Source organism: Mirounga leonina, unplaced genomic scaffold, assembly GCF_011800145.1.
Source record: "Mirounga leonina isolate KUSES-001 unplaced genomic scaffold, KU_Mleo_1.0 Mir_150, whole genome shotgun sequence".
In the NCBI taxonomy this organism is placed as follows: Eukaryota; Metazoa; Chordata; class Mammalia; order Carnivora; family Phocidae; genus Mirounga; species Mirounga leonina.
The window spans coordinates 22,943,417-22,965,522 of record NW_023270374.1 but is presented as its reverse complement, the minus strand read 5'-3'; the positions used below and the strand labels follow the sequence as shown (position 1 = coordinate 22,965,522).

General features: G+C 59.2%; 2 protein-coding genes across 6 annotated transcripts in view; one reads left to right on the top strand and one right to left on the bottom strand.

Annotated features, from left to right (window-relative positions):
• ASXL1 (ASXL transcriptional regulator 1) overlaps positions 1–4,333 on the top strand; it is a 73,515-nt gene extending 69,182 nt beyond the window's left edge. For all 4 annotated transcript variants that reach the window (XM_035006039.1, XM_035006037.1, XM_035006038.1 and 1 more), the window contains one exon: positions 435–4,333. In XM_035006039.1, the coding sequence (XP_034861930.1) occupies positions 435–3,350 (2,916 nt within the window). In that variant the 3' untranslated portion in view covers positions 3,351–4,333. The remainder of the gene's footprint in view (positions 1–434) is intronic.
• Positions 4,334–9,069: 4,736 nt separating this feature from the next.
• NOL4L (nucleolar protein 4 like) overlaps positions 9,070–22,106 on the bottom strand; it is a 127,812-nt gene continuing 114,775 nt past the window's right edge. For both annotated transcript variants that reach the window (XM_035006033.1, XM_035006034.1), the window contains 6 exons: positions 21,126–21,403; positions 18,863–19,048; positions 18,593–18,784; positions 18,199–18,321; positions 17,650–17,851; positions 9,070–13,630 (listed from right to left, as the gene is read on the bottom strand). In XM_035006033.1, coding sequence (XP_034861924.1) covers positions 13,410–13,630; positions 17,650–17,851; positions 18,199–18,321; positions 18,593–18,784; positions 18,863–19,048; positions 21,126–21,403 — 1,202 coding nt within the window. In that variant the 3' untranslated portion in view covers positions 9,070–13,409. The remainder of the gene's footprint in view (positions 13,631–17,649; positions 17,852–18,198; positions 18,322–18,592; positions 18,785–18,862; positions 19,049–21,125; positions 21,404–22,106) is intronic.

Sequence of the window (22,106 nt, the reverse complement as noted above, 5' to 3'; positions counted from 1 at the left end):
GTGTTAATTACGTGAGAGTGTAGAGCCCTGTACAACAGAGCCGTTCATGAGGCTGACGTGATGGTCAGGGGGATAAGGTTCTTTTCTTCCTCGCTGCTTTGTTCACTCTGTTGAAGTTCTCTCTGGAGGTCAGAATCCTTTGGGGTTTTTCAATCTTTTATTAGGTGGTGGTAGATTCTTTGTGCAGTAACTCACACAGTCCCACCAGAAATTAAATTTAGAAGCATGGCATACGACAGCCCTAGAGCAGAGTCGTCTAAGAATGATGTGGTGTCACGGACAGCCATTTTACTGCCATTATTTCATTTTTTAAAGAAAATTATTTGATTCTTGAGGCTGTGTCCCCTAAGCTACTAAAATCTTGGTTTAGCTGTACAGTTCCTAGGTCAGATCACCCAGTCAATTAAAACTGTTTTCCAATTCTTCTCTTGCAGATTCAACTTTCACGTATCAAACCACCCTGGGTGGTTAAAGGTCAGCCCACTTACCAGATATGTCCCCGCATCGTCCCCATCACGGAATCCTCCTGCCGGGGCTGGACTGGTGCCAGGACCCTCGCAGACATTAAAGCCCGTGCTCTGCAAGTCCGAGGGGCGAGAGGCCACCACTGTCATCGAGAGGCGGCCACCACTGCCATCGGAGGGGGGGGTGGCCCGGGTGGAGGTGGCGACGGGGCCACCGATGAGGGAGGTGGCAGAGGCGGCGGCAGTGGTGATGGTGGTGAGGCCTGTGGCCACCCTGAGCCCAGCGGAGCCCCGGGCACCCCTGGAGAGTGTGCGTCAGATCTACAGCGAACACAACTACTGCCGCCTTGTGCTCTGAATGGGGAGCATATCCAGGCTGGGACTGCCATGTCCAGAGCCAGGAGAGAGGACCTGATTGTTCTCAGAAAGGAGAGCTGCCCGCGGCAGAGGGTTCCAGATGTCCTCACAAGTGGGCTGGAAGATGCCTCCCAACTCCCCGTTGCTCCCACCGGGGACCAGCCGTGCCAGGCTTTGCCCCCACTGTCCTCCCAAACCCCAGCCCCAGAGAGATCAGTTGAGCAGCGTACGTTGCACCTAGATGTTAGAACTGAACACGAGTCTGGTACCACTTCCTCGGAAAGCGATGATGAGGATCGAGGACCCTCTCTTTCCCCAGAGGGTTGTCCTGTGCAGTCTCTAGTGGGGGATGTTGTATTGGAAGGAGGACCTGGCCAAGCTCTAGACCGAGACAGTATCCCCACCATGAAGGATCCTGTGAATGTGACTCCTAGTTCCCCCACTGAATCACCATTGGCTGGTTGCCTGCAGGATAGACTGTGTGATGAGGAATTAGGACTTGGTGACTCATGCCCACCCACGAGGGAAAGTGCTACTAGACAAGAAGACTTGACAACTGAGGCCCTCGTCTCTGATGGTGCTGCTTCTTGGGTGCCTGGCCTGTCAAAGGATGAGGCAGTGGGACAGCCTGGACCAGACTCCAGGGAACATGTCCCATCTGTTGAGCCCCAGGCCGTGGAAGAGTGGGAGAAAGCTGCCCCTCTCATTCCTGTGTTACCTGGGGAGTTGACAGCTGGGGAGGGCCTAGGCCACCCTGACCACTTCCCTTTGCTCTGGACAGTGCCACCTCGAGGGAGCGCTGATGACGGCACTGGTAGCGACTGCAAACCGGTAGAAGGTGGAAGGTTGAAAATCAATGGAGACTCTGAAGCCCTGAGTCCTCATGGCGAGTCCACAGACACGGCTTCTGACTATGAAGGCCACCTGTCTGAGGACAACAGCAAGGCTGACCCCAATAAGGCCACCGTGGTGAAGAGAGCCTTGGTGGCGGACACGGATGAGAAACACAGTTGGAACCACTCTGCTTCACTCTGCAAAGTGAACGGTGACCAGAGTCTGGTTACAAGGACAGACAGCATGGCTGCTACTCAGAGCTGGGTGTCTCGTGTATGTGCAGTCCCCCAAAAGGTTCCAGATTCCCTGCTGCTGGCCAGCACCGAGTACCAGCCGAGGTTCATGTCTCTGGGCAGGCCTGGGTCCTCAGCGGAGGCCACTAACCCACTTGTGATGCAGTTGCTGCAGGGTAACTTGCCCCTAGAGAAGGTTCTTCCTCCAGCCCAAGTCACCGGCAAACCTGAATCCCCACGCCTCCCGCTTACGAAAGAGCAGAGCCTTGGCGGCTCCCTGGGAGTGGGATCTTTGCAGGATTTGGCAGAAAACAGTTGCGCAGTTGGCAAGAGCAGCTCCCGTTCTTTAAGAGCTTCAAAGGAGCCTCTTCTACCTGAAAGCCTTGAAGCAAGCACTGGTCTTGCCAGGCTGGAGCCCACCCAGGCTCCTGGAGCACCTCAGAAGATTTCCAAGACAGTCCCAAGTCTAGATTCCCTCTATCCAGGGGCAGAGCTGACGGCTGCCTCTGGGAAAGTAGAAGTGGATTCCAAAGAGCAGTTCTCTCCTGCTAGTTCGGAAGATCAGAAGGAAGCCCGTGACGTGTCCCAGTGCAGTAATTCAAATGCTGCCCCAGGCAGAAGTCCCGGAAATCTCACTACCTCGAGAGCCCCTTGTTTCTCATCTTCAAACGCGATCTCCTTGGCTCCCGATCAGACAGGTCGGGCCCTGGGTAATCAGAACAGTGCTGGAGGCCAAGGGAAGAAGCTCTTTGGCCCCAGGAATGAGGCTGCAGCCCTTCAGCGACCCAGACCCGTGGAGCCAACGCCACTGCCCTCTGATGCCCCTCCTGGTTTTCCCAGTCGGAAGTTGGGGCCAAGCAAAAACTCTGTGTCCGGTGGGGTACAGACCGCCAGGGAAGACTGGGCTCCAAAGCCACCGCCTGCCTCTGTTGGCACCAAGAGCGAGAAGACTTTTGGGGGGGGTCCTCTCAAGGCAAATGCCGAGAACAGAAACGCCACTGGGCCTGGTCCTCGGGAGCTGGTGGGTCACTTGCAAGGGATGCCCTTTGTCCTTGACCTGCCCTTCTGGAAGTTACCCCGAGAGCCTGGGAAGGGGCCTGGTCAGCCTCTGGAGCCTTCCTCCATCCCCTCCCAACTCAATATCAAACAGGCATTTTATGGGAAGCTTTCCAAACTCCAGCTAAGTTCCACCAGCTTTAATTATTCCTCCAGCTCCCCCACCTTTCCCAAAGGCCTTGCTGGGAGTGTGGTGCAGCTGAGCCACAAAGCCAACTTCGGTGCGAGCCACAGCGCGTCCCTCTCCTTGCAGATGTTCACTGACAGCAGCTCGGTGGAAAGCATCTCGCTGCAGTGCGCGTGCAGCCTGAAAGCAATGATCATGTGTCAGGGCTGTGGCGCGTTCTGTCACGATGACTGTATTGGACCCTCAAAGCTCTGTGTATTGTGCCTTGTGGTGAGATAATAAATTATGGCCATGGGAAAAGTTGTATACTTAGTGTGCGTATTTTGAGAATGATTGATCCTACATCTGTATACAGGATATCATTGATTTAAGAGACTATGTTTCTCCAGGCGAGAGCACTCTTGCCCCTCCCTCAGATTTGTAGTGCTAAAGCTTACCCTCTGTCACTTACCACCTCTTCTGGGCCTGCTGGAAGGGTTTCCTGCCTGGCAACTCAGACAGAGCCTGGTGTGGCGTGGGGAGCCTGCCTCGACACCCAGAGGGACTTGAAACTGAAGAAAGAAGGTTGTGTTCTCCATCAAGGGAACTAACCTACCAGAACTGAGTAGGCATGTCAGTCTTCCACTGCCCCCCCTCCCTGCCATCTTCCCTTCCGCTACTCCCTCTGGGGGAGCTGATGGCTGGGGAAGCCAGGACAGGGTTCAAGTAACTCCCAGCAGTGCCCACCAGGGGGCCCAAGCACCTGCTGACCTCAGGGTCACAGTCATTTGTCCGTTGACAGGAGCCAGTTTGACCTTTGGTTCTGTTGCCGAAGCAAATTTGGGACTTCCCTGTCTCGGTACACTTCACTGGCCCACAGGAGCTTTTGGAACCTTGAATAGACTTGCTCGGACAGTGGGGTCGGGCATAGGGTTGTCTTTCCTCTTAAAATGCCATCTGTAGACCTTGTGAGTCAGATGTCCAGATGTTTGGCAGGTGAATTCCTCTGCTTGACAGCCTCCCTGTCACTTTGGACTCGATGGGAGTGGGCATCTCCACGCACCTGTGTATGTGAAAGTCATTTTACATTTCAAAGCAGTGTGTGTTTCTTATTTTTATATTTTTAACTCTTTATCCTTGGATGTATAAAGTGAACTTTTTGGCTTCTGTAAGTATGCTCTATGCACCTCTAATGTTTTATCATGTATTTATATGTTGTACACAGTACTGGCCGATTCTGTAAATGGATGTATTGTACAGAGAACATGAGTGTCTCTCCCTTATTATCCGTCTCCTGCGTCATCGCATTAAAGCGGTGTGCTTCTCTCCGCCCATGTCAGAGCTGCCAGCGTGGCCCAGTGCCCTGTCCTGGTCGCCCAGTGGACCCGCCGTGGCCTGCAGGGCCACAGCCAGCCTGCCCGCGCTCCGCCGAGCGGACGTGTCTCGCCCCTCACGTCTCTGCTCTTCCGACCTTCCGCTGGCCGCTCGCTGCCATACGTGACAAATCACTGCCACCAGTGTTAAGTGCTCTGGAGTCAAGGGTGAGTGCCCTGGGCAGCCCCAAGCAGGCTTTCCAGATCTGGCTCCAGGGTTCCCACCTTCAGCAATACCTGGGACCATCTGATGTCCTTTTGACAGCAGGTTGGGGAAGAAACAGCCACACCTGTTGCCTGCCTCTCTCCCACGCCACACCTCCAGCACATAGACGTCTCCGTAGTTGTTTTCCCTCGCCTTGCTTCCTGCCTTTATTTCTTAGACCTCGACTTGTTGCAGAGTCGAGAGCCCTCCTTTTTGACTTTGGTCTCCCTGTGTGAGTGCTTCTGTGTGAAGTAGAAAATTGGTGTGACCTCAGCAAGTCTCGTTTCACCTGAAAGACCTCTCCCCCCACCCCCCATTTCATCCACTGTGGCATTTTTGTCATCGGAAGCATGGGTGAGAAGATGGCAGTCACGTGGTGATGTTAATGCGGTATTGGCCAAGTCCGAGTTGTCAACTTTCAGAGTCTGTTTACCAAAGACAGGGAGCAGATCCTCTTCCTTCTGCCGTGACCTGTGGCAGCCTCTAGGCTACAGGTGGAAACTGGTCTGGTCCGTGGGGCTGCCCAGGGAAAGCACTGCTCTTGTATGTCTCGTGGTTTTGGAAAAATAAACCTGTACAGCCTGCGCTTGTGGTCTCCGTCGTCTTGTGTGGCCGCCCCGCTGGGCTGGGAAGGAAGGCCAGGAGTACAGAAGCCTGCTCACTTCGCCTTGCTTCCAGAGCCCATGTTCTCGGCCTGAAGCTCTTCTTCTGTGAGGTCAGTGCTGAGGGCCCGACTTGCCAGTTTCGGTGGTCTGTAGACTCTGGGCATGGCGGCGTGCCCTGGGAGCAGAGGTCTCATGAGAGCCGTGAGGGTGCTCATCCCAGCTGCCCCACGGAGACACTGCCCCAGAGATCCCTGACGCCTGGTCATCGGTGGGGGTGGTGACCAGCAGGCAGCCGGGAGGGGGATGCCGGCAAGAGAAGGTCGGACGCTCGCCGAGTGGGCCTGAGGGCGGCAGGCTACCTGGAGCACTGGCGCGCAGCCGTCTGGGCTTAGCCGAAACTACCTCGGCATCGAAGTAAGCCAAAAGTAAGCAAAAACCACGCTGGAAGTACAGATGAATGAAAATACGTACCCGTTAGCTCGTGTCCCCGGAACCGGTGAAAGGAGGCTGTGTGTGTGGTGCACGAGCTTCTGGGGAGCGGTTCGCTGCTCCTGGGCCCGGAGGTGCGGCTGGCGAAGCTGGGTTAGGTGGCTCTGCGGTGACCGGGCGGCCGCCTAGTGGCGACGCTGTGTGAACTAGTCCTGTTGCTGGTCCGCGGGAGCCTAGCCGGCGTCAGGATGCAGGGCCGGGACCTCCGTCGCGAAGGGTATGGCGACGTTTGCGCGCAGGCCCTGCTTCCCACCGGCTCTGGGGCCCCGGGCGAGGCAGCCTTTCTGCCCGCGTGCCCGTCTCTGAAGGGACAGTAATTCCTACTTGGTAGAGTTGCTCGCGCCTGGCGCGCAGGACGTACTCCCAGCTGTTCACTTGCACCCGGTCAGGACAGTAAGTAGTGCCTGGACTTGGAGCAGACGTCTGTGTGGCTCCTGCCACCTGCCTGCCCCTAGGCCCCGAGGAGGGCTGTGGGGAGGTGGGCCTCCCGCGCGGAGGGGTGGTGCGTCCTTTCCCGGGACATCTGGCTCTTGGCCTCACGCTATGGTGGTTGAGGACGCGGTCCTAAGTTGAGAGACGGAGTTCTGGCAGGGGAGACCGTTTTACTCATGAGCTAAAGGATGAGAAAACCTAAAACCTAATAATGTTTCAGAATATGGAAAAGATATTATTTTACTGGGCTGGTGAGCATCATGACTGTTTTATGTCCATCCTGCTCTTAAGTCAGATCCTGCTTGAGAGGGGTGTGTGGGTATGTGTGTGTTGCTGAATAGAGTAGCCCGCTGATGATCAGGGGCCTCAGGGGACCAGAGCATCTGCCTGCTTGCCTCCCGAGAGGAGGTGGCACGGCTGTGTTGTGCTTGTGTGGGGGCATCGTCTAAACTGATGGGGAAAGTGGGCTTTGTGACCTTGGAGACTAGGACTTGAAACCAACTGTTGACAGTGCCCCACGCTTCCTCTTGTCTCCATGCATCAGTTTGAAAGCCTGGACTAACTACCAAAAGATGTAGACAAAAGCCCTATCAGGAACATAAGCGTGACAGACCGCTGTCTGTGCAGTGGCTCTTAACCTTTCTGGGAGCACAGACTCCTTGGAGAACCTGACCGAAGCTCTGGACCCTCTCCCCCAGGAGTGCACATCCACATGAAGTTGTGCAGACTATTTCAGAAGGCTCATCTGCTCCTTAGGCAGCTGGGACCCCTCATTTAAGAAGCCCCCTGACTGGTAATAAATCTAATAAAATCTGGATTTATACAAAAGATCAAGGAGGGGAGCCGAGGACTTTGCAAAGGATTTTTTTTTAAAGATTTTATTTATTTATTTGAGAGAGAGAGAATGAGAGACAGAGAGCATGAGAGGGAGGAGGGTCAGAGGGAGAAGCAGACCCCCTGCTGAGCAGGGAGCCCGATGCGGGACTCGATCCCGGGACTCCAGGATCATGACCTGAGCCGAAGGCAGACGCTTAACCGACTGAGCCACCCAGGCACCCATTTTGCAAAGGATTCTTAGTGTTCTGGTAAACTGGGTTTCCCTAGTGCATCATAATTTTATTTAAATTCAGTTAATTAACATATAGTGTATTAGTTTCAGAGGTAGAATTCAGTGATTCATCAGTTGCGTATAACGCCGGTGCTCATTACATCACGTGCCCTCCTTAATGCCCATCACCTAGTTATCCCGTCCCCACCCCAGCAACACTGTTTGTTTCCTAGAGTTAAGAGTCTCTTAGGGTCTCTCTCTGATTTCGTCTTATTTTTCCCCTCCCTTCCCCTATGCTCCTCTGTTTTGTTTCTTAAATTCCACAGGAGTGAGATCATATAATTGTCTTTCTCTGATTTATTTCGCTTAGCATAATACCTCTTCACCATTATTTTTATTATTTTTTTAAGATTTTATTTATTTGACAGAGACACAGCGAGAGAGGGAACACAGCAGGGGGAGTGGGAGAGGGAGAGAGAAGCAGGCTTCCTGCGGAGCAGGGGTCCCGATGCAGGGCTCCATCCCAGGACCCTGGGATCATGACCTGAACCGAAGGCAGATGCCCAACGACAGCCACCCCGGCACCCTTCTTCATCATTATTTTTAAATTGCACTAATGTGCGTGTTCTCCCCTTCCCCTCCCTGAGTTTGCCTGTTTTGTCAGTAAATTTTAGTTCACCGTTCTGTGGGGGCATTCCTCTTTGATGTTGTTCTGTCCACTGTTGACAACAGTGGTCCTGGGGCCCCACGTAAAGAAGCCAGACGGGGATCAAGCAACGCTTCTCTGTCCTTGAGCGAGGTCTCCTCCTCCTTCCATCCTGTGGAGCTGCTGCGCTTCATCCAGAGGTAAGTGCTTTCCTGGCGCCCCCGGCGTGCTCTGCGGACAGTGGGGCTGGGCTCCGGATGCTCTGGCCCAGGTCGGGGGTTTCGTGGTCCCTTGGTGATTCTCAGCAGGGGTAGTTTGGGTTAGGACAGGCGTTTCATGGTATCACTGAGGCATTGCGGCCCTTGGTCCCTACGTTGCGTGAAGAGAGGCATGTAACTGCTGTCTTTGGCTTTCACGGTCCCTGCTAATCTTAGGAACCTTGGCCCCACGCTGGGTTCCCTGGGTGCGGTGGCTTCAGGCTATCGCCCCTCTCTGTTTATCTCTTTCGTATGTTTGGGTATTGTACAGAATTGCGGCTTTAGAAAGATTCTTCTGCCATTACAAAAAACAAATATTTTAAAAACTGCCATGCAATGTGTGTCTGTGTATCTGTACACACACACACACACACACTTTTAACAGTAAAACTAACATTTATGCTTGTAACTCGCAGAATTGCTTTTAAACACATGACAGGTTTGGCCCCAGCCATATTCCTGCAAGTTTTCCTCAAGGTTTAGCCTAAATGGTCTATGTAGGATGAAAAAAGTCTGTGCACAAGTAAACAGCCGTTTTCCCTCAAGGTGGGCTCAGGAGTTTTGGGTCAAACGGAACATCAAGTGCTGAAGGTTCAGGCCCTCAGTCTCCCAAGCCAGCACCGAGGGCCGGCGTGTGCGAGCCTGGTTTCAGTGGGGCCGGGGGCGGGCAGGGAGGACGTGCGTCTGCGGGGTGGGGACCGCTGTGCGCCCCCGGGAGTACACCTGCCGCCCGACGAGTGCCAGTGAAGGTTCATTTTCTTCTCTAACGGGCTGGTGTCGAAATAAATGACAGGCTTATTCGTTTGAGGACGGTGTCCCGAGGCCTTCGCGGTGGGCTGGCGCGGCGGCCGGGAGAGGCGGGGTACTTACCAGCAGAGCGGCGGGGCGGTGCTGCCCTGCACAGACGTGCAGGGAAGAGAGCTAGCTGGCGGGGCTGTTGAGAGGACACGGTGGGAACGAAGCATCCGGTTTGTTATTCAGTGTTTATTAAGTAGATTCAGTCTTATATATGATATACAGATTCAAAAGAAAAAGGATTCCACATACTTAAGAAATCAGTGCATTTAGCAAGTAATACCATGGAGATAACAGCTCGATTAACAGCTCATTGGTCTTTTGTTAAGTGAGGGAGAGGGACTTGGCCTGTGCTAGTCATTCCACAAACAGAACAGAATTTAGTTGCATCACATAGAGAAGACACATTCTAAGAATTAAAATATTAAGCCACATTTACTGGAAAAAACTCACTCCTATAGAACACAAATCCTTTTTATAGAGCATCGAGGAGGAAGTGCTCACCTGCTTAGAAGAGCCACGTTAAGTTGCATAGGTGCATATCTGTAAAAATATAATTTAGAGATGTAGCCATTGATTAATCAAGAGTCACCTTTAAAAGTTGGTGCCATCCACGGTTTGTCTTAAGTGCCACATGCTTACCGTCTGGAGTCCCCTGCCCCTCCTCAGAAGTGATGCCTCCGGAGCGAGCTGCCTCCAGGGGAACCCTGAAGGAATGCTGTACCATCCGCACTGCAAGTCCTAAAAGCTCATCTCAGGGAATTTGCGCAAGGACTGACAGCCTCTTGGGTCGCCCCTAAATCCTGGGTGGCTTGACCCTGACGGTCCCACGAGTCACCTTGACCTCCCCACTGCCAGGCTGCTGGGAGACCTCCAACCGCCCACAGCTCTGCCGCGAAGTCCCACTCGCATGCTCCGGGAGTCCACGCAGGTGCCCACCAGCAGCTGCTGGGACGTCCCCGCGTCGCCCCCTGCTCCTAATGGACCATGCCACAGAGGCATACGGGCCATCTGCTGCACGGGGAGTTTTCTGAGCTTAGAAAAAGTTATTTTTCAGCAAATCTTGAGTTCTGTGTTGGGTAGGATTTTTGTTTTTGTTTTTAGGTGGAAACATAGGTAAAAAGAGAGGTTTTTGTTTTGTGGCTTTGCTAAGCAGATGAGCTTAGTGAGGTGCACCTTCCTCCTCAAGAGCGAGTCTTGCAGAACACACAGGGACTGGGGTATCTGTACATGTAAACAGTACACTTTCACTGAGTCCAAATTAGGAGCAAAAATACAAAGGTTCACATTGGTCTTAGGTAGATACAGGCGAAAAAGGATTGAGCTGTTTAGCTCAGAAACAACAAAAACAAAGTTTCTAAAGCACCACTAAATTATATAAAAATCAGACCATGGACAGATTGAAACTGGTATTCTGGTGAAATACTTTACTATCTTGTAAAAAGTTTTACAAAAAATTACAAATTAAAAGTATCAACCCTCTGAGTTCAAAGCAGCATTTTGAAAATGAACTGGTAGTTAATCCTGTAACCACCCCTGGAGTCGTAAGTGGCCCTTAGGAATAGGGATGGCCGGGTTCCACCTGTTTGAAATCCTTGAAAACCCTGCTAGCCCCCTCCTGTCCCCCTCCCCCTCAACACTGTCCTGGGGTATAAACTGTACTGGAGGTGACAGTAAAATGAATTTCAGATGGGTCACACCATTTCTGGTCTACTAGATGTCTATCCCCGAAGACCAAATTCCCCTTTCTCCTGATTCTACCCTTCTGCTGGAATTAGCCCCCTGCAAAGACTCTGGAATCGGTATATTCTACTCTTGAGTTACCTTTTAGCTTAGGATCCCCAGTGATGAATTGGTGCCCTGAGGCCCTCCGTGAGAACTTTAAATGGCTGCGGGGCAGGGCGTTGGAAGCTCCCTTTGGGAGAAGGCAGTCCCTGGGGTGAGGGTGAGGGTGAGGGTGAGGGTGGGACAGCAGTGAGCTCGGTCCAGCAGAACCAGCTCTTTGGTGCTCTCCATCCAAGTCAGAAGGAGTGGGGAGGGGTTGAAGCTGCATCTCGGAAAACAAAAGCAAAACAGAACAAGTTCCCTGACTGAACTAGCTAATGGAGTCCTGTTTCCACACAGCGACTTGCTCCTGATTCTGCCCTCAGCCGGGCGTCAGGCGTAGCTTCACAGAGAAGGAGTCCCCCGGGCGGCGGGGTGACGGTGGCAGAATCCACTGTCCCGGAGGGGCCGCGTGGCCTTGCTCGCACACCCGTGCGCCCGCGCTCAGGCAGGCTGAGGTGGTCAGCTCAGAAAAGCGGGCCGCACGCCGACACTGAGGCTGCTCTTCAGATCCGATCCCTAGTGGGGGGGTGCGGGCAGCTCCCAGCCCTCCTCTCTGCTGCGAGCAAAGCGCTGCGGTCGCGCCTGGCCTGGGGCCTGCCCCCGGGAGGGGGGATGACAAGTTAAGCAGTTGGTATCAAGAATTCGAAGGCGGCGATTGTCTCTGCCAGTTTTTAACATTAAGATTCTCACAAATTGCCTGGGGTAACATTTTGCAAAAGACCTACTGATTACTTTGTAGCATTGTTCACACACAAAAATAAATATTTACACAAATTGAAACGGCCGGGAGTAGCACTGAGCAGGTGGGGGCTGGACGCGTGGATGGCTGGGGCGGGGGACGGGCCTTGGGCGCGGGAGCTTGTGCTGTGTGAAGGGGGCGTCTCGGGGGTCCTGGCCCGGACCACAGGCCTGGAGACTGGCCAGATGGAAGGCAGAGGTGGTGTGGCTGGGGAGGTGCGGGGGTGCTGGAGGCTACTTGAGAGAGGAAGGACTACCCCCGACTGCTGGGGGCTGGAAGTAAGCACGGGGTGGGGCACCCTACCTCTCAGAGCTCTGGAGCCCCCCCCAGCCCCCCCCCCGGTGGTCTGCCATAGTGCTGGGAGGCAGGTAGCTGCAGAAAGCTGGTTTGGGAAGGGGTACCTGCTCTGGGGTCGAGTGGCTGTGGCCGTCCAAGGGTCCGCGTGGCCCTGGCTCCCCTGGGGCCGCTCTGCTCTGAGGGAGGAAAGGCTACAGAGGGCTTCTGCCGGCTCTGGGTGGGGGGCGGGCAGCGGAGAGCTGCTGTCATAGCTACGGAGTGTCGCACGGAGAGGCCCCGGGGGCCCTCGGAGGTGGGGGAGAATCCCTGGTTTTAGCAGCACTGGGAGGTATTGCACTGAGCAAGAGGAAGTGCCTACTGGGGAGGAAGGACCAGGCCGGACTTTGCTTTTGCCCTTTTTCACACTCCAGGGTTATAGGTTTCTTCCAGGACTGGCCCCTCCAGAAGGGACGAGGTCCTCGGAGAACCCAAGTGGGTTCTACTTCTGTTGATGGTCCCTTTACTCCAGCCACGGGGGCAGAGGACAGGAGCTGCAGTCCGACCAGGGGCTCGCAGCTGCTTTTCCTGTTTGGTGGCTGCCTGACAGCTGGGGGCCCACCCTGAGGAAACAGGCCCTTCCCGGCACGTGTCCGAGGGCCCTGGGCCTGTGTGGAGAAGTGTTCAGACCCGGCCCCCTGGGGGCAGGTGAGGGCAGGGGCCCTCCTGGCCGGCGGCTGTCCCCCAGCTGTCTGTCCTGGTAAGCAGCCAGGAGGGCTGGGGCCAGGGGGCTGCAAGCTGCTCCAGAGGGTCACAGCCCTGTCTGGACTCCAGCCCCTGGCCACCCCTCTGGACTTGCCTCCCAGGCAGACACCGTGTGGGGGGGGAGTCGGGAGATAGATAGCCGTTCAGGAGGGGCTCAGGGCGCATCCTGGAAAAAGCCCACGCTGGAGTGTGAGGTAGAATACAGGTGGCCGTGTGACTGGGGCTTCTGTGGAATGGGGGTGGGGGAGCCGTTTTTGTTTGTCTTTGCTTTGCACTGGGTGTGGGTGAGGTCCTCCGGCTTGGCGGGGCTGGGCGCTGGGAAGGACAGCCAGCCCGGCGCCCGCCCCACCGCACCCCGCCCTGCCGGCCCCCAGCCCGCGCCAGTGTAGTGATATGGAATGTTAGGTCACAGGGATACATCCTTCTGATCAGACAGACACAGACTGGCAATCTGTACAAACACAAAAGAATCCATTTTCAGAAAAATAAATTACTAAGGGGAGAGGAAGAAAGGGTCCACTTTGTTTTTCTCAATAAATATGCAATTCTGCTCACCTAAGACTTGAAAGGTAATTATCTGGGGGTGGGATTCTAACATCAGGGTCCACGAAGATGATTCTAAATGGAGCTGCGTCCCCAGCGCCTTGTCAGGGGAGCCCCAGCCCTTCCAAAGCTGCCCCATTGGCCTCTTCCAAGCAGGTCAAAGCACCCGTGTGGTGAGATTCCAAAAAAAAAAAAAAAAAAAGTGTCCTTGTGCCCAAAGTCGCAGGTGCTTGGCGTGTGGCTAGAAACAGCTCTTCTGGATCCCACCTCTTTCAGAAAACAAAATGTACCAGGTGGTGAGGCAGGAAGCCGGGCCGGGACAGCCTCCTTCCCTAGGGTAGTGCACTCCAGGTGCCGCGGGGTCAGTTCTGCTGTAAAATGAGGTTTTCCAGTTCGTCCGCGGAGCGCAGCAGGAAGGCGGCGGACTCTCGGTAGCCGGCGATGAGCTGCCGCACCGCACTGATCTCCGTGGGGCTGAGCTGGGCGGCGGGCATGGTCCTGCTGGTGCTGTTGCTGGAGGGCGTGGGCGTGGGCGTGCTGGAGGCCGTGGCGGCCCCGCCTTTCATGCTGAGGTCGGTGGGCCCTGTGGAGGGGACAGCGCGGTGAGGAGGGCGGCCGACAGCTCGCAGGCTATCTGGGAGGTGCCGTCACCCTGTGCGTCGTCTTGGGGGCCTGCTGTGGCTCGGGCCTCGCGACAGCTGTACCCTAGCGCCTAGAACGGGACCCGGGACCGGATGAGACGTGGGGTTCTCTGCTAACCCTCAGGGCGGTCCTGCAAGGACGGGGGCCTTATCGTTGACAGGTGGCCGCTGGGGAGGCCCGCAGGTCGGAGGTTTGCCCCTGGTCACGCGGTGAACGTGTGCGCGCGGCTGCCTTCCGGGCAGGGGGCCCGCGGCAAGGGGCTCGGCCTCTAGCTCCCTGGCCCTGCTCGCACCTCAGCGGCTTGCTGAGGACCGGTGCGTAGACCGCGCTCCCCTGGGAAAGGAGGCGGCCTCCGGGCGGCGTGGGCCTGACCCTGTGAGAAAGGCCGGCGGCGGCGGCCTGTGCCGTACATGTGGCCACGTGCCGTTTGTCCCGGTGCGGCGGCTGCTCGGGACGCTGCAGGTAAGCAGGCACCTTACACCCGGACAGAAAGGAGTGTGTGGAAAGCCCTGGAGTCCAGAGTGGAGCCACAGGAGACCAGGAAAAGAAACCCCATGTGAGTGCTCAGACCAGGCAGGGGCTTCTGCCAGGTGGAGGAGAAAGGCCAGGTGCCCTGCTTGGCTGTGGGAGAGGTCGGGGCCAGGCCAGCCGGAGGGTGACGGTGCCCTGCAGGGGAGGGGCTGGGAAGGACAGGACCCAGCGGTGCTATCGGGAGAAGTCCCCTCTGCCCTCAGAACGGTGGCAGCAAAAGAGCCTGAAGTCTTCTGAAACATCCTAGGGGCGTGTGTGGCGGGGAACCACCAGGCCCTGTCTCCTCTTCGCCCTTCCCCAGCCGCTCCACGGGGGCATCGCGGGCTTTGGCATCAGGCTCGCCTGAATTCAAGGCCTGCTCTGCCACGCTGCAGGCCACTGTTCCACATCCCTGAGCCTCAGAACCTGAGGAGGCTGCTGGGGGCTGAGCCAGGCCTGTGAAACTCTCAGCACGGCCGGGAGCTGCCAGGCCCACGGGGGGGGGGCGGGGGGGGGGGGGGGGGGGGGGCTCCCGGCAGGTTTTGGGGCTTTCTGAATGGGCTCCCAGGAGACACGGAGGCTCCTGGAATTTGAAACACATTCTTTTGAAGTGTTGAGCCAGAACACAGCCAAAGAAGCGCACGTCTGGGGGGTGGGAGCTGGAGTGTCCTGGGGGCGGCCGTCTCCCCGCGCCTGCCCGCCGCCCAGTCCCTCCTCGCCCTGGGCTGGCTTACCCGGGCGGGCAGGCGCGGGAGGCTGTCCGTGCTCGTCAGCCGTCTCCCCACGACCCCGTGGGCTCTGGCAGCCAGCGCCACTCATTACTGCATCTACAGGGGCCCTACAGGGGCACTCTCTGCCGCTACAGAGAGAGAGGGACAAGCTCGAGTCACTGGAGGCCTCGAGACTGGAAACAACACGCTGGGAGAAACTGGAAATGACTGCCGCTGAGGGGAGCTGGTGCGGCCCCTAACGGGGAAGGAGGCTGAGATGCGCCCATCCGTCACCGTCACCGAGGCAGTTTCCTCTCTAACCAAAGCACATGGCGTCAAGGAGGCAGACTTGGAAACGGCTTATGCTAAGGGACATCCTTGGAATTGAGAGTCCAGGGAGCAGCTCAGTCTGTAAAAACGAAATGCAGGGGGAAGGAGCTGGGCTATGACTTGGCTGGAAACAACAGCCAAGCAGGCGGTGGGCTCCCCTCGTGATGGCCAAAGGGCTACGGGGACGGGGGGGGGGGGTGTCTCCCCATCGCCTCCAGACAACATGTGGCGGGCTCCCCTCTCTCCATCCCTCAGCCCTATGCTCAGAGCTGTCCTTCTGTCTCTCTCGGATGGGAGAGCGTCCCTACCTCCCGCAGCCCATCTGCTCTGGGGCTGACGTTCAGGAATGGGGGCAGGAGTGGGCGCAAGTGGCCCAGCACCCCCAGGAAAGGGGGGCCAAGTGGATTCTATGGAAGCTCAGCTGCAGCTCCCGCTGACCACCTGATGAGCACAGGGAGGAGCTCTGAGCCACCAGCGGGGCGGCCCTGCAGAGGCGCCGGGGTGACTGAAGGACGGCTGACGGGGCCGCCGGCTGCTGGGGCAGGCAGCGGGACTGGGACTGCCGCCCGTGGTCTTCCTCCAGCCGCTGGGCTCCAAGCCAGTGCTCCCGGGACATGGGCTGCCCAGGGCCAGGAGGCGAAGGAGCAGATCTCTGCCTCCGTGACCTCCCCGCCCACCTCTACGGAAGCAGGGTGCTTACAGAAGGGGACAGAGGCCCCGGGAAGCACAGGGGCAGAGCCAGCTGCCCCCTCAGAGGGAGGGCGGGCCGCTGCCGGAGCCCCTCTGGCAGGCGTGAGCAGGGCCCAGGGGGCAGCAGGCCCGGCGCCCTCCCCGGCGGCTGCAGCCGTGACACGGGCCGTGCTGCGCGGCACCAGGTCGCGGGGGGGGGGGGGGGTGGCCATCGCCCTGCGGCCTGGGAAGGACAGAGCCTCAGGCTCGCCATGTCTGTGCAGAGGTCCTATCCTCCCTGCCCTGGGACCTGTCTTCGGCTACGCTAACAGGGTCCCCACTCAGCAGGGCTGTCAGGTGGCTCTCCTTCCTGGAAGAAAAGCAGCCCTTCGGGGAAAGCCGTTCCTCCTCTCGCCGCGAATGGCCGCTCAGGCGTCTGCCTCGGCGATTAAGGCCAGGCAGCCTCTTATTTTAGGTTAAGAGGCATTAGGAAGGGATGAGAAGTTAAGCCCAAGCAGCAGTCTTCCAGGGACCTGCACACACTTGCTGGTGGTAGGAGCGAGGTGAGCGGAGGGGGCTTTGGGCTTCCTGCCCGTGGGCAGGGGCCCGCGCCTCCCTTGCTGCCCAGGAACCGTGAGGGGTCTCCTGCAGCCAAGGACAAGGGCTTGAGAGGAACTGTTCAGGCACGTTCAGCCAGGACCTCGAACCAGAGTTTCCTGGCCTGTGGGCGACACCTTCTTCCAACCTACTCAAGCAATTTGGGGTCGCCCTCAGCTCTCCTCCTCACCCCTTTGCTTTTGAATGACCCTCCGCGCACATAACTTCTGCCTCCTGTCCTTCTAATTCTGATCTCACCACGGGGGCAGGCAGAGCGCAGTTCACAGCCCTCCTTTCTTAAAACCTATCAGTGGCTCCCACTGCACACAGAACAGAATCCAAGTGCCCGGCCCAAGAGGCCCCGAGGTCACCCTCACCCACCCCCTGCCCATGCCCCGAGGCCGCCAGGCTGCTCTCCACCAGCGGAGGCCCCCGGACTCAAGGGGGGCGTCCACTCCAGTTCCCACTCGGGGCAGCGCCCAATGCCACAGGGAGGTCTGCGTCTTTTCAGGGACCGTTTCCCCAATCCGGGGCTGTGTCCCATCTAGGGAATCACCAGCTTCAGGGGGTGGAGTAGGGGGGGGACAGATGGTTCACTGTGGCCCCAGGTGACCTGGATGGGCTCCATAGTGAGAGCAAGGGCTGAGGCCTGGAGAAGGCGGTGACCTGCCCAGAGCCACTCGGCGGGCCCCCCAGGCCACAGCAGAACTGGGCCGCACCTGGGCTAGATGCTAGCTCTGCCACCAACTCCCAGTGACCACCTCACTGAGCCTTGGTCGGTCGGGGGCAAAGCAGGGGTGTGGAGAGGATTTGACTCAGGTAGAGCAGGGCCTTGGCTGCAACTCTGGGCTCCCGGTGGCCCTCAGGGAACCGATGCAGGGAGAGGCCCGGCAGAGCATCCACTCGAGCTCTGGAGCAAGCCGCCTCGGGGGCGAGAAACGACCAGTAGGCTTTTTGTTTTAACTGCCTGAAGTTTTCCTCACCTCCCCATCAAAGGACTGGCCGAGACTGTGAAGTGGGGAAGGTCCCTGAGCCACGAGGGACGCACCTTCCCCGCCTGCCCTGCCCCCTTCCCTGAGGCTGCGCTGCGCACGGACCTGGGTTCCGGTCAGGGAGCCAGAGAGCCTGGGTCCCCCGCACTCACCATTACTGTGATTTCCTGTTTGGAGGGAGGCAGGGGGCTGCAGGTTGCTGCCCAAGGCCCCGTAACCACGGTAACTGTAGTTGAGGCCGCCGTTGACGTACACGGGGTCCTGGGAGTAGGAGGAGGCTGGCAGTGAGTAGGTGGAGTGGGTGATGGCTGCGGAGTCCCGGGAGTGCTGTTTGTCCAGGGCGATGGGCTCGTCCTACAGAGGGGGAGGAAAGCGCTAGGGAACCAGAGGGGCGGCCATCCAGACCCTTGTCCCTGGGACCCAGTGCTGTGACCTGCGGGACTCTGCTCATGTCTCCGTGGGCCAGAGTTGATCTGTCCCGGCCTAGCTAAAAACACTGTCGGAGGCCACACCCCGGAGGGCGCAGGGCCTGTGTGCCCCACCGAGGCTCCGTCTGGCTCCGAGGATTGCCCGCCCCCCGCCTTCACCACCCACTGCACAGCGGCTGGCCTGGCGGGGGTTCTGCCCAGCCTGGGGGTCTGCGGCATGACCGCCGGCCGCCCTCTCACCCCTGCTGCCCAGGGCTGCTGGGGAGCAGGTACCTGGGAGGACTGGTAGATCTCCAGGCGCATCCTTTTGGCTGCTTTTCTCGTCTCGCTCTCGCAGGCAGCTGCCAGGATGTTTTCGGCCATGGCCGAGGTCAGGTGGGGAGGCGTGGGTCTGGTCTGCAGGCACAACGGGGACGGAGCCCGTGTTGGGGCTGACCCAGACAGACCCCTGCCCTGGAGGGGGCTGGCACAGGGCTGGGGTGTGGGCTCCGGGCCCATGCTCTCCGGAGCTCTGTAACCTCTCTGGGCCTCAGCTCCCTCTGTGAGTCCGGGATCGCTGGGTGGAGGGCAAGTGTCTGGCCAGGGGGCCGCCCAGGGGCCCGGCGGGTGTGGCTGCAGGCCCGTGGCAGTGCAGAGGGAGCGGGGCGGACGGGGAGGAGGGGCTCACCATCTCCATGCCGTTCTTCTTCATGCGCCGGCAGGACTTGAGGTACGTGCGGATGCGCTTGCGGGCCCGCTCCTGGAACTCGGGAAACTGCCGGCTGCAGGACTCGATGATGGCCTGGATCTTCTCCTTGGGCTGCTTGGAGATGGGCACCATGCGGTCCAAGTTCTCGTCCACAAAGAGCCGCACGAACATCTGCGGGAGACACAGGCTGTGGGAAGGGCTGGCCGTGGCTGTGGCCCCCGCCCCTGCCCCGCCCGTCCCTCGCCTCACATTGAAGGCCTTGAGGCGCTCGGGGTCCATGCCCTCGGAGTCGTTCATCTTGTCGTTGTCCTCGTGGTCATCGTGGTCGTCGTCGTCGTCATCTGCTGTGGGGGCCCGGCCCACCGTCAGGTCCTCAGGGCAGCCACTGACCTCAGTCTTGATGGAATCATAGCTCCCGGAGCTGTAAGGGGGCGACTGAGAGAGGGCAAGGGCCGGAGGGTCAGACCGGGCCCGCTTTCGGCCGGACAGCCACGGTGAGCTTGGGGACCGGGACGGTGAGCACGCCCGGCTGCCGCATGAGCCACAGTGTCGAGGTCCCGCGTCGCCTCCCCTCCCTGTTCCCTTCATCTAGGAATCGGAGGCGCCAGTGTCGCCACCCCGCCCTGGGCGGCCAGAGGCAGGGCTGCCCGGCCGCAGCGGCGCCAGCAGAGGCCCGGGGCCCCACGGGTGCTGAGCAGAGGCGGAGGCGCTGTGCCCGGCCGCTGAGCCCACACCGGGACCTGCCACATCGTGCGAGGGACAGGCAGACGCAGGAAGGGTTCCCACCACCAGCCAGCCTCTTCTGGTTCTGCCGAGACTGGTTCTGGCTTTGGGGTTTTCCTCCCTGATCCCCAAGGGGCGGCAGCCCTGAGCAGCAGCCGAGCTGTCACGCAGGCGGCGAGCGTGCGGTCTGTCAGGGAGGAGGGGACAGATGGGCTGGGAGAGGGAACCAGCTGAGGCGACAGGTCCCGTAGGCAGAGTGCATCCCCGAAGCTCCTGGGCTGGGGTTCTCCTGTCTGCTGCCACCCCCGGGGAGACCCTGTGAGCCCCCACGCAGAGTGTGTGTGTAGAAAGGGGGAGTGGGAAGCAGGCCCGGCCCACCAGCAAAGAAGGGACCTCCGCTGCCTGTTCCCACCGCAGGAGCTGCTCCCAGAATCAGCCCCTTCTGGGGAGCACAGCCCCTTCTGGGGAGCACAGCCCCTGCTGAAGAACAAACGCATGAAGATGGACACGGACCGGCGCCCAGTCCTGCAGCAGCTGCCACCACCGGGCTTCCTGTGACCGTCCCACAGGGATTGGCCCTCCCAGGGCCCCTGGCCTGGTGCCCCACTCTTGATCCACACACAGACTTGACAAGGGGCAGAGACACGGAGGTCGCCCGGCTTCCTGCTGGGTCATGCCGGACTTGCCGTGGAGAGGCAGAAGACCTCCCGGGCCCTGGGCAAGTCACGTGCCCAAGCCGCTCCTTAGCCAAGTCCTCGGCCAGGGCCGGAGGAGACGGAGACGGAGACCGCAGGACACAAGCTGCAGGTGGCACCGATGCCCCGTCTCACTTCCGTGGCCTGAGGTCACAGTGGCGAACGCCCCCTCCGCGGCTCTCCGCTCAGTGCAGGCAGCGGCTAGGCCTGCCCCTCGCACTTCGGAGGCGAAGGCCGTGCTCTGGCCGGTACCCGCTCCGTGGCCCGAGCTCAGACACACGGTGACAACTGAACACCCACTCGTCTGGAAAGAACCTTCCCGCGAGACGGGCCATCAGAGGCAAGCCCTGGCACCCACCCCACGCCCTCTGCAGCAGAAGGCGGCCCAGGGAGGAGGAGGAACCTGTGTAGGGGGACATGGCTGGCGCCCAGGGGCACAGGGCTCCGAGAAGTCACCTCCGGCGCTGCCGCCCTGGCAGGAGAAAACTCTCCCGAGAGAGTTCCCGTGCCCAGTGCTCACCGCACCGCGGCAGGAGACTTAGTGACCCAGAGGCAGCTTGCGGAAGTGTGGGGGGGCCCCGGGAGGCAGGGGGCAGTGCTCGGTGGCGAGGGCACCAGCGACGGCCACCCTTCCCCCACGAGCAGCCCACGTCAGCCTGATCTACCGAGTTGCAAACATCCACATCCCTGGGGCTTCAGAGGCCTCGTTCTTCCCCTGCACCGTCTGCGAAACGGGGACAGGCATGCAGAGGAGCCCCGAGAGGCAGGGCCTTGCTGCTCTAACCGGCAGCAGACTGTTCTGGGGGGGAGCGGAATGGGCCACACATCACCCCCACCTCCACTGAGGCCGGGGCCAAGGCCTCTTCACGGCTGGTGACACCTGCTCAGAGAAGGGAAGGCCTAGCCTGAGGTCACACGCCGTGGGATCTCATTCCAGAGCCTCCGCAGAACGCCCGGCACGGCGGCCTCGGCCTCCACGCTGACTTGGCGTCACGGCTCCGGGCACATAACCATTTCACGTCAGCCTCGCACCGCCCTGACATGCACAGGAGGAAGGGGGCTCACGGCTCCGGGGGGCCCACAGCCCCACACACCTCAGGGGTGGTCTTCACCCCGTACTTGACACGGCTCCGCAGTCCATCGGTGCCACAGCCGTCGGAGGGGTAGGAGGGCGTGCCGAGCGCCGTGCCCGGCGGGAGCTTGTCGCACAGGTTGATGGGCTGATCTTCGGAGGTGGCGGTGAAGTCCATGGGGGCCACGGCGCCGTTGCCATTCATCTCGGGGAAGGCGGGGTCGCCCTGAGTGCTGCTCGACGTGGATGGGTTCAGGGTGGAGGAGCCATTGCCACTGCCACTCTCAGAGGAGGAGTCATCTGCAACAAGAGGCCTGCGTGTGAGGCTCCCCGCAGCACCTACGGTCCCCTAAGGCCCCCTGGGGGATCGTGGCCACGGCAGCCCCAGGGAATACTGGCCCCATCCTGTCCTCACCAGCATCTCTGGGCAGGAGGTGAGCACGGCTGTCCCCTGAGGGGCTCCGAGAGGCCAGCTCTGCCCCTAGCCGATGTAGGGGCACGCTCCCTCTGCCGGAACCAGGCCACCGGGGTGGAGCGGCCCTGGGGCGTGCAGGGCACGGTGGTCTCCGGCACTCCACACCGAGGCACCACGTCCAGGCTCAAGGGAGGCCCGGCTTCAAGGGCCTGGGAGTGCGGGGCTGCATGCCAGAGGTCCTCGGATACCCCAGAGGTCGCTTGGGGCCTGACCGGCACCCCGCCTTCTTCTAACTCACCGCTGCCCTGCCCCTTCACACCCTCTCCCCACAGCAGGCTCTCAGCTTCCTTCATCTGCCCAAGGAGAAAGGGCTGATGCCCCACTGTGCCCCCCACCCCCTCAGTTACCCACTCCTTCCTGCAAGCAGGCCCCGCCTACCCACAGTGTGCCCCCCACAGCCGCCCTTGGGGTCAGGCCACGTGGCCTTGGACATCCGGAGCCAGGGCTCCAGGGTCTGGACTCTGCATTCCCTGCACCTCCATGGGCCCTCGCCGCTTTCCAGAGGTGACAGCCCGACAAAGCTCTGCT